Source organism: Puma concolor, chromosome C1 (assembly GCF_028749965.1).
Source record: "Puma concolor isolate L17-30 chromosome C1, mPumCon1.1.hap2, whole genome shotgun sequence".
NCBI classification, from domain to species: domain Eukaryota; kingdom Metazoa; phylum Chordata; class Mammalia; order Carnivora; family Felidae; genus Puma; species Puma concolor.
In genome coordinates, this window is record NC_141674.1 from 72,562,572 (window position 1) to 72,581,833 (window position 19,262).

The 19,262-nt window shown below is 35.7% G+C and overlaps 1 protein-coding gene across 2 annotated transcripts in view; it reads right to left on the reverse strand.

Annotated features, from left to right (window-relative positions):
* ZNHIT6 (zinc finger HIT-type containing 6) overlaps positions 1–19,219 on the reverse strand; it is a 111,518-nt gene extending 92,299 nt beyond the window's left edge. Inside the window, exons 1-5 of one of the 2 annotated variants that reach the window (XM_086717443.1) lie at positions 18,356–19,219; positions 17,157–17,222; positions 16,964–17,070; positions 16,794–16,879; positions 7,773–7,876 (exon numbers count right to left, since the gene is read on the reverse strand). In XM_086717443.1, coding sequence (XP_086573569.1) covers positions 7,773–7,876; positions 16,794–16,879; positions 16,964–17,070; positions 17,157–17,222; positions 18,356–19,017 — 1,025 coding nt within the window. In that variant the 5' untranslated portion in view covers positions 19,018–19,219. The remainder of the gene's footprint in view (positions 1–7,772; positions 7,877–16,793; positions 16,880–16,963; positions 17,071–17,156; positions 17,223–18,355) is intronic. The other variant, XM_025935198.2, reaches the window with a different exon arrangement.
* Positions 19,220–19,262: the final 43 nt, after the last annotated feature.

Here is a 19,262-nt window from a genome sequence, read left to right on the forward strand (position 1 = left end):
TCATTTTGCTTTCTTAACCATTCATGTGTTCACTGGAACAGCATTTCTAATTTCCTTCAAGAACTTTTCCTTTGAGTTCAGAACTTGGCTGTTTGGCACAAGAGGCCTAGCTTTAGGTCCATCTTGGCTTTGACATGCTTTCTTCACTGAACTTAATCATTTCTAGCTTTTGACTTAAAGTGAGAGACAGGAGACTCTTTCTTTCACTTGAACACTTTAGGAGGTTACTGTAGGGTTACTGGTTGGCCTCATTTCAATATTGTTGTGTCTCAGGGAATAGGAATCCTGAAGAGTGGGAGAAAGATGGGGAGATGGCCAGTTGGTGGACCAGTCAGAACCTACACAACATTTATCAATTAAGTTCACTGTCACATGAGTGCAGTTTATGGCACCCCAAAACCAACTACAATAGAAACATCAAAGATCACTAATCACAAAGGTCACCATGACAAACATAATAATGAAAAAGTCTGAAATACTGTGACAATTACCAAAATGTGACACCGATATGAAACAAGCAAATGCTGTTGGAAAAATGGCACAAGTAGACTTGCTTGATGAAGGGTTGCCACAGACCTTCAATTTGTAAATAACACAGTATCTGCAGAGCACAGTAAAGTGAATGAAATGCAACAAAAAAAAGTATGCCTATCTATGCATTTGTCAAAACTCAACACGTGTATTCTTAAGATCTGTGCATTTCACTGCACGCAAACTTTATATAAACAGGAAAAGTGAGGTTCCTATCTTTCAGACAATTGTTTAAACTTTTTTTTTCACTGAACATATCATGGATATCATTCCATGACAATATTTCTACAATTAATTTGTTTTTGTTTAACGGTTACCTAGAATTCTATCTTGTGAAGAGACTATCAGTTTGACTCAGTCCATACTGATGAACACTTGAGGTTGTTGCCAGTTTTTACACTACTAAAAACAGTGCTGCAACAGATATATATGTATCTCTATAAACTGTACTGATACATCTGTAGGCTAACTTCCTTGAGTAGGCATACATAACATTTTGAAAAATACTACCAAATTGCCTTCTAAAATGACCACTAAAGTATATTCTCAGCAACAGTGGAACAGCAAATTGGTCTGGCTAACCCATATTTTCATTATATATTATCAATAAATACTTATGTGCCACATATTATATATGGCATATATACGCATATATGTAGCATATATATATTATTACGGCATATATGTATTATATATATACATATCTTTCTATGACACATGTAAATATGTATCTTTCCATGACCACCTATTCTTATCCTTTGCCCCTTTTCCTAATTAGGTACCAATCTTTTTTTTATTAATGCATGAACACTCTTTGTCATACATGTTAAACTTTTTTTTTGTCCTGTTGGTCTTTCAATTTACTGTGGTCTTTTTTAACCACACAATTTTTTAAAATTTTTATGCAAATTTAGTTATTTTTTTCCTTTATGGCTTTGGATTAAGTATTTCCTCTCTTTAAGATTATGAAAATATACTAGTATTTTTTATTTCAAGTTTAGGATTTTGATCCACCTGAAATTCTAGTTAAAAATCCAGCTTTCCTCTGACAAATGGCAAGCTGACTGACTCAACCCCATTTATTAAGTAATTATCTTTATTAATTTGAAATGCTACCTTCATCAGATGCTAGAGTACCAAACAGCCTTACATCTAGTTTCTGTAATTTAAGCTAACTATAGATTTCTATGTCAATATTAAAAAATTTTACTAGAACTCCATAAATTTCAATGAGTCCAGCCTTATTACTCTTTTTCATATTTTTCCTGGTGCTTCTTCCATGTTTATTTTTCAAAATGAACGTAAGTCATATTATTATAAACTCTTTCCTTCTTCTCAAAAAAAAATCACAAATCAAAACCAAACAAAATTAGTATTTTCATTAGGATCACATCAGATATAAAAATCATTCATTTAAGAAATGTTATTTATATAATACCGAGTCTCCTAAGAAAGGTACCTTTTTCCATTTGTTCCAATCTTTTAAGTCATTCAGTAGAGTTTAGGTTTTCTTCATATAAATCTTTCATATTTCTTCCAACAGTAATTGATTAGCAATGAGTGAAAGTGAACATAAGTTTATATGCCCCACAAAGAGAGGAGGTAAACAAGTTAGCTCTGAAAGAGTCACTATTTTATTTATTTATTTTATTTTTTAGTATTTATTTTTGAGAGAGAGAGAGAGAGAGAGAGAGAGAGAGAGAGACTGAGTGCAAGAGGGGGAGGGGCAAAGAGAGAGGGAGACAGGGAATCTGAAGCAGGTTCCAGTCTCTGAGCTTTCAGCACAGAGCCCGACGCAGGGCTCAAACTCATAAACCATGAGATCATGACCTGAGCTGAAGTTGGACGCTTAACCGACTGAGCCACCCAGGCGCCCCTGAAAGAGTCACTATTTTAAAGAAGTGGTCTGGGATCTGCTCCAGAGAAAGCAGGTGAGTCTTCTACTGGACACATTTCCTTATCAAGCTCTTCTATTTTTTAAGAGAGAACGTCAATCTTGCTTTAGCCTAATTTATTCCTTTTTTTAAAAGGAATGTTTTAATGTTTATTTATTATTTTGAGAGAGATAGAGAGAGGGAGTGTGTGTGCATGTGCTTGGGGTAGGGGCAGAGAGAGAGGGAGAGAGAGAGAATCCCAAGCAGACTCCATGCTGTCAGCAGAGCCTGACACAGGGCTTGATCTCACTAACTGTGAGATCATGACCAGAGCCGAAGTCAAGTCAGAAGCTTAATCAACTGAGCCACTCAGGTGCCCCTCAATTTATTCTTAAGATAAGCATCCTTTAACTTTTCTTTATTCATTGAAGCTACCTATTATGACATTCCTGTAAATTCACCAGTCCTCTAAAATTCATCACTATTAAATACATTTTTGACCTTACAGATTGGTTAGTGTTATATTCCACCTTTGACTATAACATGAAAATTACACTTCCTATTCTTATAAAAATTCGCACATCACACAATTTTGCATATGAGACTTAGGAGATTCATACTGGTCAAATACTGGTCAAATACTCCTACCATAAAGGATACCTGGGTTTGCAATGAACCTATGCTTCTAAGGTACCTATTACACTTGCTATGTAACCTACTGATAGTTCTACAGAGGTAACTCAGGCACAATTATGGAGTATTAGTCACACTTCACATGAGGGTATTTAGGTTTTTTAAGCTTTGTATTTTGAAATAATTTCACACTTCACAGAAAAGTTACAAAAACACCACAAAGAATTCTTCACTCTGTTCAGAAATTAACATTGGAATGTTTAATTTTAAACAAGTTCCATTTGAGTTTTTTATTAAACTGTAACTCAAGCTGCTTAAATAAGCAAATGGGCAATTTAATACTTTAGGAGTTATAATAGTCCTCTTAGTATACAGGACTGAAATCTCATGTGACCAGTAACAAAGTCCCCAAATATCTGAAATTTAAAGATTTTTTTCTTTAACTCCTTAGCCAGCAAAACCTGCCTGAGCCAGTTCACAATCATTTACCCATTGTAATGTAAATATTTGCATGTTTCACTGTAGACATAGTATTGTTTATGTAATACTGCCCCAGACCTCCTAGAAGTGAATATAGTAAATTTACCATATCCCCAAGGGTTTCAGGTAAGAGAAGCAGTGCTAGGTACTACTTTAGTTATCACTTCATTTAATCCATTCAATGCAGTAAATTCAATCTTGCCCAAGGTCACCTACTGTGTACTAAATGGTAGAGGCAATGTTCAAATTTAGGTTTCTCGGAGTCAAAGCATTAATCACTTCTGAAAGTTGAAAAAGAGTATTGAAAATGAGTCTCTTAAAAACAGACTACTGGGGCATGGAAAGTGAAAATAAATCCTTTGAAAAGATGTAGTATCCCCTCCTTCCAGCAAGTCAAATTTTACACTTGAACTCAGATATCACTCTGAAACGTGTAGTCAAATGTTTCATATCTCAGTAGCAATTAAATAAAAGGAAATTTTGGGGCACCTGGGTGGCTCAGTCGGTTAAGTGTCTGACTTCGGCTATCTCGCGGTCCGTGAGTTCAAGCCCCGCGTTGGGCTCTGTGCTGACAGCTCAGAGCCTGGAGCCTGTTTCAGATTCTGTGTCTCCCTCTCTCTCTCTGACCCTCCACCATTCATGCTCTGTCTCTCTCTGTCTCAAAAATAAATAAACGTTAAAAAATTTTTTTTTTTTTAAATAAAAGGAAATTTTAAAAAATGTCATTTGAATCAAATTAGCAACATTTTTTTAAGAGATAACTCAGTGATAGCAAGATGTTTAAATAGGTATTCTCATATATCACAAATGGAACTGAAAACTGGTTTAGTCCCAGTTTAGTATTACTAGTCACATTTTCAGATGAGAAACTAAGACAAAAAAGTTAGGTGGTTTAGCTTAATATCACATAGCTAGGAGAAGGCTAATCATAAATAGGAACCTAGGTAGCTCAGGTCCAATTTGTGCTCTTAACCACTCCATTTTCCTATCTCTATACTATACAGAATTTTTTTACAACTATTTAAAATGAATCAAGATGACTGTAAGACCAAATTAAAGGATAAACAGACTGGTGAAAATATTCCCTATGAGAGTAAGATGAGCTATAAAAAGGCACATCTTAAAAGAGAAAATTCAAGAGCTCAGTCTTTCCAATCAGATATGCAAGAAAAATTTACATTCAGTTAAAGTGCAAGTATAACTACAACAGGCATTCTCATATACTTTCTGATGAAGATACAAAACAGTACTTTTTTGAGGAGGGTAATTTGAAGTCTCTCTCAAAAATTTTATTTTTTAATGCTTATTTTTGAGAGAAGAGCATACATGCAAGTAGGAAAGAGGTAGAAAGAGAGGGAAACAGGATCCGATGTGGGCTCTGTGCTGACAGCAGAGAGCCCAATGTGGGGCTTGAACTCACAATCCATGCAATCATAACTGGAGCCAATGTCAGACCCTTAGCGACTAGCCCCAGGCACCCCTCTCAAAATTTTAAATGCATGCAGTCTTTGATCCAGCAATTCTACTTCTAGGGATTGATTGCAAAGAAAAAGTCATGTAAGCACACAAAGCAATTTCTTCAAGGAAGAATTGTTTAATGTAATGTTTATTATGGCATTTCTAATAATTAAAAACCAGAAATAAGCTAAATGTTCATGAATACGATAATAATTAAATAAATATGGTAGTCATAACTAGAATACACTACTTAGAAATATGGCAGATTTGCATTAACAAATGCAGCTGCAGAAAAAAGTATCCTTTTATTCATAAAAATATTAATAATTTTGAACTCGAAAAGAGCCATGTAACTTTGCATACTCTTTGTATTTAATGTTGTATTATATTAATGGAAAAAGAAGAAAACATGATTAGAAGAAACACGAAATGTTATCAGTGGTCATATCCACATAGTAGAATTTATAGGTGCTATTTTTCCATTACACTTTTTTTTATGATGAAGATGTATTAGTTTTACAATTGCTACATATACTCATTTCTTCCTACACTCCAGTTAGTGGCTAGGTAAATTAATACACTAAAGGTCACAACTTTACACAATAGCTACCATGTGTGAAAGCAGCAAAGAAATTGAATCTAAAGGGGAACCCTCTTGTACTGTTAGTGGGAAGGCAAACTGGTGCAGTCACTCTAGAAAACAGCGTGGGGGGGATTCCTCAAAAAATTAAAAATAGAATTACCCTACCACCTAGCAATAGCACTAGTAGGAATTTATCCAAAGGATACAGGAGTGCTGATTCGTAGAGGCACATGTACCCCAATGTTTACAGCAATGCTATCAACAATAGCCAAACTATGGAAAGAGCCCAAATGTCTATCAACTGATGAATGGATAAAGGTGTGGTGTGATACCACACTCAATGAAATACTGCTCTGCGATGAAAAAGAATGAAATCTTGCCATTTACAACAACATAGATGGGACTGGAGGGTATTATGCTAAGTGAAATAAATCAGTCAGAAAAAGACAGGTATCATATGTTGCCACTCATATGTGGAATTTGAGAAACTTAACAGAAGACCATAGAGGAAGGGAAGGAAAAAATAAGAGACAGGGAGGCAAACCATAAGAGACTCTTAAATACAGAGAACAAACTGAGGGTTGATAGGGTGTGAGGGGTTGGGGAAGCAGGGAAAATGGGTGATGGGCACTGAGGAGGGCACTTGTTGGGATAAGCACTGGGTGTTGTAGTAAGTGATGAACCACGAGAATCTACTCCTGAAGCCAAGACTATTCTGTATACACTGTATGTTAGCTAACTTGACAGTAAGTTATTTAAAAAAAAATTTTAATAATATTAAAAAAATAATAAAGCCTGTTATGAAGTATGTTGCTAATGTCCTCATGGGAAAACACTAAAAAATTTAAGGAAAACCAACCCCAGACAATTGCAAATTCACCAGCAAAAGGCATTAATGCAGAAAGAGTCCAATTTGCCACTTCACAGATCTGAGGTGTAACAAAATAACTGAGTATAAATTTGGGTTCTAAATCCAAGAGACATATTGAATGTTTATTTTTGGAAGGGAAAAAGAAAAAAAAAAAAAAACCTCTAACATACATTCTTGTATCTATAGAGACCCCCAAATTTTACATTTGAGGGTACATGCTTTTTAGTGCTGAGAACTAAGCTCTCATAACAATCAGTCTGAATGGTTTCCTTCATAACACAGGAATATATTTTATATTTGAGAAGACATAAACCAGTTACCTTAAATTTCAAACAAATTATGTCAATTTCTAAATATGTCAGCTTGAAAATGCACAGTGGAATCATCTCATATTTGATAAATGCAAAACATTACTTTATTTCTGGAAAGCTACCCAGGAAAAAGCAAAATCACTTTTTATAAATATTCCTCTTGAAACATAAAAAAATAAATGGGTAATACCATCTCCTAATATAATATTTTTTTGAAAAGGTGGAAATTCTATTAGAGTAATGATAATTCTGATGGTTTTGCCTTTTCAATTTATGAAGTGGTAAAACTGGAAGGGAACCTTAGGGTTTACCTAGTACAACCCCCACATCATGCAGATGTGGCCCAGAGAATTTAACTGCAAGTTACTAAGTTGCAGTTACTAAGTTACTAAGAGGCTAAGGAAGGAGGAACTCACTCAGAAATTTTTTTACTCGAAATCCAGAAGGTGGACATTTGAAAAGTATTATCTAATAATTTAGTGGGCTACTTGTAGTATTTTGGGATCCTGTTCCCCTCTGTACTAATGGGACCTTTCAGACCTAACACTCTCAGAAAGCAGCAGGTTAATCTCTATTGCATCATCTATACTTCAGATTTACTACAGAGTAAGTTTTCCAAGCCTCTCTCTTCCTCAGAATTGGCTTTCAAGTGAAATTGTATTTCCCTAAGTAGAAAGGATTATAAATGCCAAACTGCTTGGGTCAAAATTGTGCAGGGTCCTGCTTTGATTCATCATTTTGCCCATGAAACCTCTGAAATACTTCCATGGTATCTTAGGTCTCAGATACACACATACACACATATACACACAAACTGTAAGCCCAAATTTTTATTATTCACATGACATAAAATTAGTTAAAATTTCTAAATGCTTATTTTCAATTTGTGCGATCATCTTGTCACAGACCAGTAACAAAAAGCTCACAGACTACACTTTGGGCAGCAATGCTCTATATCAAACCAAACCTTCAAAGATGTTCCTGATCAAATTAGAATACCCAATATACTAAGAATGAAGTTAGAAACTTACTTCTTATCAAAAAATGTTGAATTTTCTTTCCTCTTTGTGAATCCGTTGGGTAGAAGCTTTAAATTAATACCTTGTTTTCTAGCACGATTTTTCATAAAATACATCTAACAACCAAAAATAAATAAATAGAAAAATTAATTTTAAAATGCCTTAAATTTCAACAGTGAATAAAACAGTGTTCAAAATATAATAATTAACATTTATTGAGTACTTATGTTTCACAAACTGTGCTGAACATTAGTATCTCATTTAATCCTCACAATACTTTGAGACTGGTACCTACCTACTACTACCCTCAATTTAGGAAGGAAAGTTAATGAGATGCCAACATTATACACCTATTTCTGAGAGTGAGAGCCTATAATAAAACCCAGATATAGCTAATTCTGGAGGCTGTCTTGTTAATCATATGCTCTGTAAGCCAAAAGAAGGATTTAATGAGATGTTTAAAAACACAGGTCATTTGGTAATTCATAGGGGCTACTTGTACAGTTCCTTTTCTTTTACTGAACTTTTTCTTGATGTTTATTTATTTTTAGAAAAAGAGCGGAGGGGCAGAGAGAGAGAAAGAATCCCAAGCAGGCTCCAAGCTCAACACAGAGCCTGTTGCAGGGCTTGATCTCACGATTGCAAGAGCACGACCTGAGCCGATATCAAGAGTCAGATGCTTAACCAACTGAGTTACCCATGTACCCCTTTCTGAGGTTTTATACCATACTTGGCTGTATACAACTATACAGGTAGTTCACTCAAGGGAGGAACCAAGGCATTGCCTACTTACAAGGCTTAGCTTAATGTAGCTACTACTGTAGGCTATACAAAATGGGACATGTGAATATTCTGGCTCTGACATGTTTTACTCCACTACCCGTCTGGGTTGGCTGAGCAGAACTAGGCAATACCAGAAAGTAGTGAAGGAAGTAATATCATCAAGTTTTCTTCCTTGAACACTCAAATGGCAAAGTATAAGTGCAAGTTTTTGGTTTTGCAATGCTAAGAGTTAGAGAATTAAATCATAAGCCAAGGGAAAGGAAGAGTCAGCTATCACTTGTTAAAAAGAGAAATAATTTAAGAAATTACATGCAGTTTTATAACTTATAGGGCTTTGGTTTCAGTAATGGTAATGATTATAAGGACCAACTCTCCCACTGAAAACATCTAAGAATATCAGAGAATGGGGGAAAGACACATATGTAATAAAATACATTTCAAAATCACCTTAAAAAACACTGGAGAGCTGACAAGAAAACAAGAAAACAAGAAAATACACGCCAATATTTAACGAGAAGTGAAAACCAGGAGAGGTAAGCAAAGCAGTAATAAGAAATGGGCTGAAAATTCTCCAGATATTTTTTTTTTTTTTGGCAAATTTTGCAAATTCTGGCAAATACAGGCTTTTCCTTTCAACAGCTTTCTCAGTAAGAGGGTAGGAGTTATGACTCTAATCTTTTAGGAACCCCTCATGAAATGAGGCTGAGTCACAGAATATGCCTAATTAATATTCAGGTAAGGGTGAACCAGAAATAAACCCTACCCCCAGAGCATGCTAGGAAATTTATATCAGAATGACTGGAACAGTGGGGGCTGCAGGGGGTGAGGAAAAACAATTCATCAGAAGCTGTGGTCATGGGCCAGTTCTTACTCAGGTCTGAAATGATTTGCTTTGCTTGTGTGGTCAAGGGAATCTTAAACTTTCAACTTGATTTAGGATAGGCCCAGATTTGCAAAATTCCCAGGTACCTGGCACAATAAAAGGCCTGTGTCCTACTCTTGAAAAAAGTTCTCACAAATCATTTAAGAAAAAAAAGTAGCACTCAATAAAAAATAAGCAAGCATAAGGAATACAAGAAAACAAAGGTTAGCGAGCAGGGACCAAAAGAGAAAAAAAGAGGTAGCTGAGAATTCTCCATGTATTCAGACACTAAAAGAATCATACACAGATTGTAGAACAGTTATGCAAAATTAAAAAAAAAAAAAGAACAGCTTGAAAATACTTGCAGTGAAGAGAAACTATAAAAACTGACTCAGCAAATTTTTATAAGAACTAACTAAACCTAGAACATATCCAGAATACACTACAGAGAAAAAAAGATAAAAAATCAAGTAAGTTAAAGGATAGGTAGGAAGAAGATTTAACTTACATTTATGATAGTTTTAGAAGACAGAAGGAATAAGAAATGGGCTGAAAATTTCCCAGAACTGATCAAAGATACAACACAGATTCAAGAAATCTAACAATTCTCAAATAAGATGAAGAAAAAGAAAACATGCATGTTCATATTATAGTGCAAATAAAGAACAGAAAACATAAAAAAATGCAGCCAGAGTAAAAAAGATTTCAAAGGCAATTAAAAACAACAGATGACTTTGCAACAATAACAATGGAAGCCCTAAGACAGTGGAACAATAATTCTAAACCCAGAATTCTATAGAGAAAAATCATTTTAGAGTGAAGAATGGCAAATAAATAAAAATTCAAAAAATCTACAAAGTAACCCAAGTGGTGGTAACCAGCAAACCCTCTCTAAAGGATATTCTAAAGGATGTACCTGAGGCAGAAAAAAAGTGATCTCTAAGGGTCTAAGTTGATGACAGAAGGAATAAAGGGTCTAAGATGATGACAGAAGGAATAAAGAGCAAAGAAAGTGGGAAATATAAAGATAAACCCAAATAAACACTGGCTGAATAAAACAGTAACTACTGTATGGAGATTTTTTTTAAAAGTCAATTTAAAGAATTCAAAACAGGAAGAAAAGTCAGTATAAGGTTAAATGGAATTTAAGTTAACTGCTGATATACTTATATCTGCCTGCTACTTATCTTTATAAATACATTTTGTTGGAATGTAGCCCCCACCCATTTGTTTAAATATTGTTTATGACTGCTTTCTTGCTACACAATGGCAGAGCTGAGTAGTTGTGACAGAAACCATATTGGCCTGGAAGAAATATTTACTATTTGACCCTTTAGAGAAAAAGTTTGCCAACTCCTGTTTTAAGGTCTTTTGCATTGTCTAGGCATCTGGTTCAGGTACTGCTTAACTTCAGATATTGGCAAATTAAGCATGCATATTGTAATGTATAGCTTAACCAACGAAAGGATAGAAAAAGGGTATATAACTTCTAAACTGATAAAAGAGAAAAATTCAAATGATAAAAATAAAAAAAAAAAATCAGCCCAAAAGACAAGAAAAAGAAAAAAAAAACTGGGACAAATAGCAAAACTAAGGTGACACACTTAAAGTCAAATATACAGGTAATTTTATTAAAATGTAAATGAGGTTAATGATTCAGTTAAAAGTTACAGATTGTCAGATGGGAGAAAAACTGGAAACCAACTATATCCAGAACATAAGGACACAGAAAGGCCTTAAGTAAGGAAAAAAATAGCCCACACAAAAACCAACCAAAGAACTGATACAGCTTTGTAAATGTTAGTCAAAGTACAAAAAAAGCTAGAGACAGAGAGGGTTACCTCATAATGCCAAAGGTTAAATACACCAAGAAGTATTTCGTGAGGTATGCATTTAATAATTTAGCCTTAAAACACACAAAGCAAAACAAACTGAACCACAAGGGAAACTCACAGATCTGTTTGATTTTATCTATTGAGAAATGTTAACATACTTCTCTTTAAAAATTATAGACGAAACAGACCAAAAAAAAAGTAACATTATAAACAATTTGAACATAATTAATAAATCTGACCTATAAAGTATATATAGAGTACTATATTCAGCAACTGCAGAATTTTTTTTTAATGTTTATTTATTTTGAGAGAGAGAGCGAGTGTGCACATGCACATGCATACGTGCATGCAAACAGGGGAAGGAAGGAGAGGGAGAGACAATCCCAAGCAGGCTCGACACTCAGCACGGAGTCCAACACAGGGCTTGATTCCACGACCTGGGTATCATGACCTGAGCCTAAGTCAGGAGCTGGATACTCAACTGACTCAGCCATCCAGGTGCCCCGGAATATATTTTTTTCAAGCAGAGAACATTAAAACTTTGACCATATGCTGGGCCATAAACACAAGTCCTGATGGATTTGATTTGATTTGATTTCCTAAATGTTATATTTATTTTTGAGAGAGAGGGAGAGAGAGAGAGACACAGAGGGCAAGCAGGGAACAGGGAGAGAGAGGGGGAGACGTAAAATCTGAAGCAGGCTCCAGGATCTGAGCTGTCAGAACAGAGCCCGATGTGGGGCTCAAACTCACGAACCATGAGATCATGACCTGAGCTGAAGTTGGACGCTCAACCCTATTGAGCCACCCAGGTGCCCCATGTCCTGATGCATTTTAAAGGAATGAACTTAAAAGAGTATGTTCTCTGATCATAATGCAATTAAGCTAACATAAAAAAGATATAACAAAAGTTAAGAGGACACATTAACAAAATAGAAAAAAACATGTAATAGCAACTGATCTAGGAAAAAAAAGACATAAATAACCATATTATAAAAGAAATTACTATAACTCCTATAGACATGTAAAGGAGAAGGTTTATGAAGAACCTTATGCCAATAAATTTTAAAATTTAGGTCAAATGAACAAATTCTTAGAAAAATGTAATCTATTAATACTAACTCAAGAAGACACAGAAAACCTACACACGGTCCCACAAATAGTAAAGAATATACCTCAGTGGCCCAAACTCTAAGCCCATACTGGTTCCTTAATAAATTTTACCCAACTCCCAAGGAAGAAGTAATTACAATATTAGTGAATGCATCCAAGAATAAAATGGGAACATTCCCAAATAATTTTCTGAAACTAGAATCATACTGATACAGAAACTTGAGAATACCAAAATGGAAAATGAGAGGTCAATCTCACTAATGCACAGAAATACAAAATGAATGCATGGATAAGGTATATATACATGTATAATACAAATGAATTCTGCAAAGTATAAAAAGCTTGATATGATAATGACACACCATGCAAGTTTAGCTTAAAATAGAAAATCAATTAAAATATTATTCGTATTAGAAAATTATAGATTAAAAGAACACAAATGAAATAATCAAATACAGAAAAAGTATTTGATAAAATATAACTACCATTCATGATAAAATCTGATAACAAACTAGGACTAGAATTTCCATAATCTAGTCATCAAATTATTTCTAGAAAAAATTTAAGAGCAAACGTCATGGTGCAATTGTGGAAGTTTCCCCTCTATGACCAGGAGTTGCAAAACAGTATGTACAGAAGAGGTAACACAGCGGGCCTGAGACGGTTATCTTTAGGCTAGTGTGTGGGAATTTGAATGACTGGTAAATGGTTCCCTAAACTAACATAAAACTTTTCCTAAAATCGTAAGTATGGTTCACTGTGCCTGAATTGTCTGTAAAACAATATGGTTTGATTTCCTTTTCTTTTGGGAGTCTGGAATTTGGCACCTGCTAGGCAGAGGGTGCTTATGTGACCAGCCCCCATAAAAACCTTGGGCAGTGAATCTCTGATGAGCTTGTCTAGTAGATACTACTTCACATGTGTTATCACAACTCATTGACAAAGGGATTAACTGCATACTGTGTGGACTTGGGGCTTAAAACATAAATATCTACTACCAACATTAGTACTTGACACTGAATGGGAAGTCCTAACATAAGGCAGTAAGACAAGAGAAAGAGAAGAATAAGGACAGAAAGATAAAAAGAAATTGTGATGAAATGTTTAATAAATGTATTAACTTCACAAATGTACATAATTGAAAAATCTCAAGGTGTCTATTGATAAGGCACTGGGATAAATTTTAGTACTATAAAACATAGATTATAATTACACAAAATAAATAACAACAAAAATCTCATTCTTAAATACCAACAAAGAGATAAAAAAACAAAGAAAATGCTATTTAAAAAAGCATGAAAAAATAAAGTGCCTAGGAATAAACCTAACAAAAAATGTGTAAGATCTCCACTGAGAAAATCAGAGATATTAAAGCTATTAAGTAAATGCAGATACAACACAGTGAAGGATTTCAAGATTTAATACTGTAAAGAAGTCCAATTACCCAAGTTACTCTATAAAATAAATGCAACCCCTATCAAAATTCCCAGGAGAATTTAGGGGACTGTAGAGTCAACAGGCTGATTCTTCACATTTTTATAGAATTACTAACAGCCGTACCCATACTAAAGTACAGCCATACTCTAAAAAATGAACAAAGTCATAGGAAATACTCTATGAGATAATTAGTTGCAGTAAAAAACTACAATTAAGAGGGGTGCCTGGGGGCCCAGTCGGTTAAGCCTCCGAGTCCTGATTTCAGATCAGGTCATGATCTCACGGTTTGTGAGATCGAGCCCCATGTTGGGCTCTGTGCTAACAGCGAGGAGCCTGCTTGGGGTTCTCTCTCCTGCTTTCTCTCTGCCCTTCCCCTGCTTGCTCTTTCCATCTTTCTCTCTCTCTCTCAAAATAAATAAACATTAAAAAAAAAAAAACTACAAATAAAGGAGTGTAGTATTGGTGTATATAGATAAGTAGACCAACAGAATAGAACAGATAGGTCAGAAACTGCCGCAAGCATGTATGGACGTGTGATATATGACAAAGGAGGTCCTACAGAGCAGTAGGGAAAGGATGAATTTTTCAATAAATGGTGCTAAGAAAGTGGATTATCCATATGGAAAATTAAATGGGATCTCCACATGATACACAAAAATTAATTTCAGGTAGTTTACAGTCATAAATGCAAGATGCAATGCTTTACATAAAGCTTTTAGAAAATAATTATGGAAGAAGAGATTCATAAATTCAAAGTATAAAAGAGTTTCTTTATAAACACATAAAACTACTAACAATAAAGGAAATGTGCAATAAATTTGACTATATTAAAAAATTAAGACCATCTATTCATCAAAGACACTATAGAGAGTGAAAAATAAGCCTGGGAATGGAAGAAAGTATTTATAACATATACAACCACCAACAGGCATCCAAGAAATACAAGGAATCTCTACAAACCAGTAAGAAAAAGAAAGGTGACCAATAAAAAGATGAGCAAGAGACTTGAACAGGAATTCCACATGAGGAAATCCGAATGGCCAATAAAATATTTGAAAGATGCTCAATCTCATAAGGAATCAGAGAACTGCAAGTGAAAAACCCCAGTAAAATTACACAGCCAACAAATTTACAAAAATTTTAAAACCCTGACCATATCAAGTATTGGAGAGGATGTGACACCATTGGGAGTCTAAACTGGTATAACCACTTTGGAAAATGTTTTGGTTACATCCAGTAAAACAGAAGATGTGCACACCCCACAATAAAACAATTTCACTCCCAGGCGTAAACCCTAGAAAAAACAGGTGTGCACATAACCCAAAATTCATTAACAAAAGTGTTCATAGTTTTAAGGTTTTTTTTTTTTTGTTATTACAGAAAACCCAGAGCCCATGAACAATAGAATGGATAAATAAATTGTAATATGGTCATAAACTAGAAAACTATTCAGAAGAAAAAAATGGATCAGGGAATGGCACAAGGGAGTGGCAGGGCATTTTTGAAGTTGATAATGTTCTAATTCTAGACCTGGGTGGTAGTTAATGGATGTTCACTTTACGATTATTCATTGAACAGTGTATTCCTATTTTATCCTTTTTTTATACGTATGCAAGATTTCACGATAAAAACAAAAAATTTAAAGAGTATTTTTTAAGAAGAATTTTATGTTCTTTTTTTTAAAGTTCACTTATTTTTAGAGAATGTATGCACACGCGCACACAAGCAGGGATGGACCAGAAAGAGGGAGAGAATCCCAAGCAGGCTCAACACTGCCTGTTAGGAGCCCGACATGGGGCTCAAACTCACCAACCATGAGATCATGACCTGAGCAGAAACCAAGAGTCAGACACTTAACTGACCAAGCCACCCAGGTGCTCCTAAGCAGAATTTTAATTACCCTTAATTACTCTTGAGAAAAAATGCTGATGAATGATAATTTTCCTTTCAGATATGTGAAATGTCAAGTCTGTATCAGGACGGTAATACCAATAAAATCAGGTGTTTTAAAAGCAATAAAATTCTGCAACTCCAGTGCCAAAATGGCCTTTGAAAAAGGAACATAATTCCATGACATGATTCAATAACACTATTAAAGAATTTCTAGAATGGCAGTTGCAATGTATTTCAAACATGTAAACTTTAATTCTGCATACTGCTGAAGGAATGAAAAAGGGATAAAAGGGTATGAAAATTAATTGTATTAAAACAAGTCCTGTTAGTTTTTCCTTCAAAATTAGAATCTAGTCACTTCCCCATAATTTAACAGTATTATGCAAGCCACCATCATTTCTCATCTCAACCACAGTGATAACTTTGTAACTGGACTCCCTGCTTTCAATCTTCCACTTTTGCCCACTAATGCTCATTTTTCAGACAGCAGCATGAATGCTCTTTGAAAAAGCAAATGTGCTCAAAACACTGCCATGGCTTCTATTTTCACTTAGACTGTATTAGGAGCCCTTACCAGTTTCTCTAACCTCATATTCAATATTCTCCCCCTCACTCAACTATGTTTCAGTCACCCTGTCCCCATTTTAATCATCAAATGTACCAACCCCCCCCCCCCAAGCCAGTCTTTACTTATGCTTTTATCACTACCTGGATAGTCTTCCTCCAAAGGTTCACGTGGCTGCCTCTTTCTCATTATTCAGATCACTGCTTAAATGTCATCTCTTGAGAAGCTTCTCCTGACTCCTATATTGAAAATACTTTCACAATCTCCTCCCAACAAACACCATTTTCATTTTCTTTAATTTCCTGTGCTTTATGTTCCACAGGTACTTAACTCTATCTGTAATTATAGCTGTGCCTCTCCTCATCTGTCTCTCCCCACACTACAAGCTCCATGAGGGGAAGAACTTTGTTCTGGTCACAGATGTATCACTAGTAACTGCAATAGCTCTGGATCACAGTAGTCACTTAATACATTTATTAGGTTTAAAAATGAATCTAACTGAGTAAAAGGAATTGTAACTGTAAGGGATGAAAAGAAATACTTACATGTTTATTGCTTATTGGTCTTTTTAAGAAAGCATCTCTAGAAATGTAGTCTGCTGTTCTTGCCACATCTTCCAAAAATCGATAATCTAAAAATTTCAAAATAGAAAAATAAACAAATGACATACGCAATGGCCAGGAATTACCAATCTGCCATGCATAAGATGACTTACCACTAAGCAGATTCATTTCAGTAAACTGTTGTATGGAAACATATGCAGTTTTATCTCGAACTCCATTACATGTCAGTTCTGCTTTGTGTTTCTTTACACAGGGCAAACTGAAAAGACAAAGAGGAGGTACTTTTATACTCTGAGGTAAGAAGGGTATAGAGAGAGGTAGTAAGGTAGGAAATTACATATATACCTGCAGGAATATCGCATACAACGTGGACATTTGTACTTTGCTTCTTCTGTACCACAAGTTTCACACCTACAAAAGCCCACAAGAAACTTAATATTAATTCTACTTATTTATTCATAAACTTTAAATGGTGAGTTACTCATCACAACCGATTTACAGACATGTAGTCAGTGAATAAAGTATATGCCAGTAACCGATAAAATACTTGATAGCTGTCTAACATCCTTAGAAAATTCTCCTCTAAGAAACGGTCTCCAAATAACATTTACAATGTTGTCAGTACTACGTAATTCAAGAAGACGTATTAAATTTAAAAAAAAATCATCTCACTTTTGACTTCTTTTTCCTACTGCAATCAGAGAATGGTATCATTCACTAACGTTTTAACTTGTAATTCCTGGCAATCTGCTAACAATTGTATGTGCACGCATTAATGAGAAGTCCAATCCATGAATTTAGATACTTAAAGGCACACACACCAGAAAAAGAATGTAAGACCCAGTCAAATTTACAAAATGTCAGCTGCATCTTTTCTTCTCAACTCCACAGCCAACTTAGAATGAGGATTAAAATAACCTAGAAACACTATTAACCATCATCTATCTTTAACTGCTCTTCCAGGATCTTGGGATACTGAAAACCAAACTACAGTTATTTTTATTTGGCCCACTGTGTTCTAACAGTTAACGGTCCCAATTTTATTTCCTATGCTGTCACATGATCACACACTGTAAGGAAATTAAATCAAAAGCAGTAAATATTCATAGAACCCATAAATTAGACACTGAGTGACTTCAAGTGCATTTTTATCCAATTTTAACTTCTCCACTTTTTCATTGTTAGTTTTATTGGACTTTTCCTTATCTCTATCATCTCTTTAAGAATAATAGTGTGTCAAGAGCATATTAAGTCAAACCAGAATCTGGCCCAAGGGTTTTCTGGTCCCCAGAATTTTCACTTCCTAACTTGGCCACACTGTCCACTGGACACTAACAGCCTGAAGTATTTTCACTGTATTTGTTGTCATCTGACAAAACCCTGCCTTCCCAGTTCCCCCTTCCCTCCACCACCAACAGGCAGGCTCCAGGGACCAAAATTTGCATTTATTTTTCATTATTCTACATCTGGCTGCTAGATTTCCTTCAATCTAGACAACGGAGGACTCTACAGCATTTCCCCCGATGAATTTCTCCCTGTCCTACCTGGACATGGCCAGTTTCCGCTTGAAGCCCACTGGGGGATTTATGTGAGGTTCTTCTTTCATCTTTGTATCATCCATCACTTCTTCTTTTGGAAAATACTTCTCTTCTTTTACACACATTTCATCCATCATTTCCTCCTTTTTTATGTTCTGACCAACAAACACCTCCTCTTTTATCTCCATGGTAGCTTTCTTCTCTTCCTTCACATCTAGCCAGTCCATCACCTCTTCCTTCACCTTCACTTTCTCTTCCTTTACATCTGTTTCGTTCACCTTCTCTTCTTTTACCACAAAACTACTATCCATCTCTTGCTTCACTTCCAAAGTGCCTGGTTTCTCCTCTTTCACCTTAGGTCCATCCTCTACCTCCTGCTTTACCCATCGGCCATCCAGCATCCCTTCTTCCATTTCTGACCAGTCGGTAACTTCTTGCTTCACAACCGTTAGGTCCACTCGCATTTCCTCTACCCTTTGCCCAGTTCCTTCTCTATCCTCTGTCTTCCCCATTCCTGTCAATCCGTTCCCCGCCTCTACACGGCCGGCCTCCGTCTCGGCTGTGCCCCCGACTCTCTCTCTACCGGACTTGAGCCGTAGCCGCGACCCCTCCGCTCCACTCTGCAGACCTCCTCCCATTGTCTCTTCATTTTCAACAGCAATATTCATCAGCTCACGACCCTTGGCCTTTGCGGCCACTCTGTCCTTCAATGAGGCTTGTCCACGCCAAAAGGAATGAATTGAGAGCCGGAACACCGAAAACCACCCACGTGTGAGCCCGAAAGCCGCAAGCAGCAAACGCCGGCCTGGCGCTTCCGTCCGAATCGTCGTAAAGCAACGCTTCCGTGCTTTTCCACTTCACGACTCTTAGAGCCCTTTACGGCTCTGCGGCAGTCGGGCCAAGAGCCTCCGAG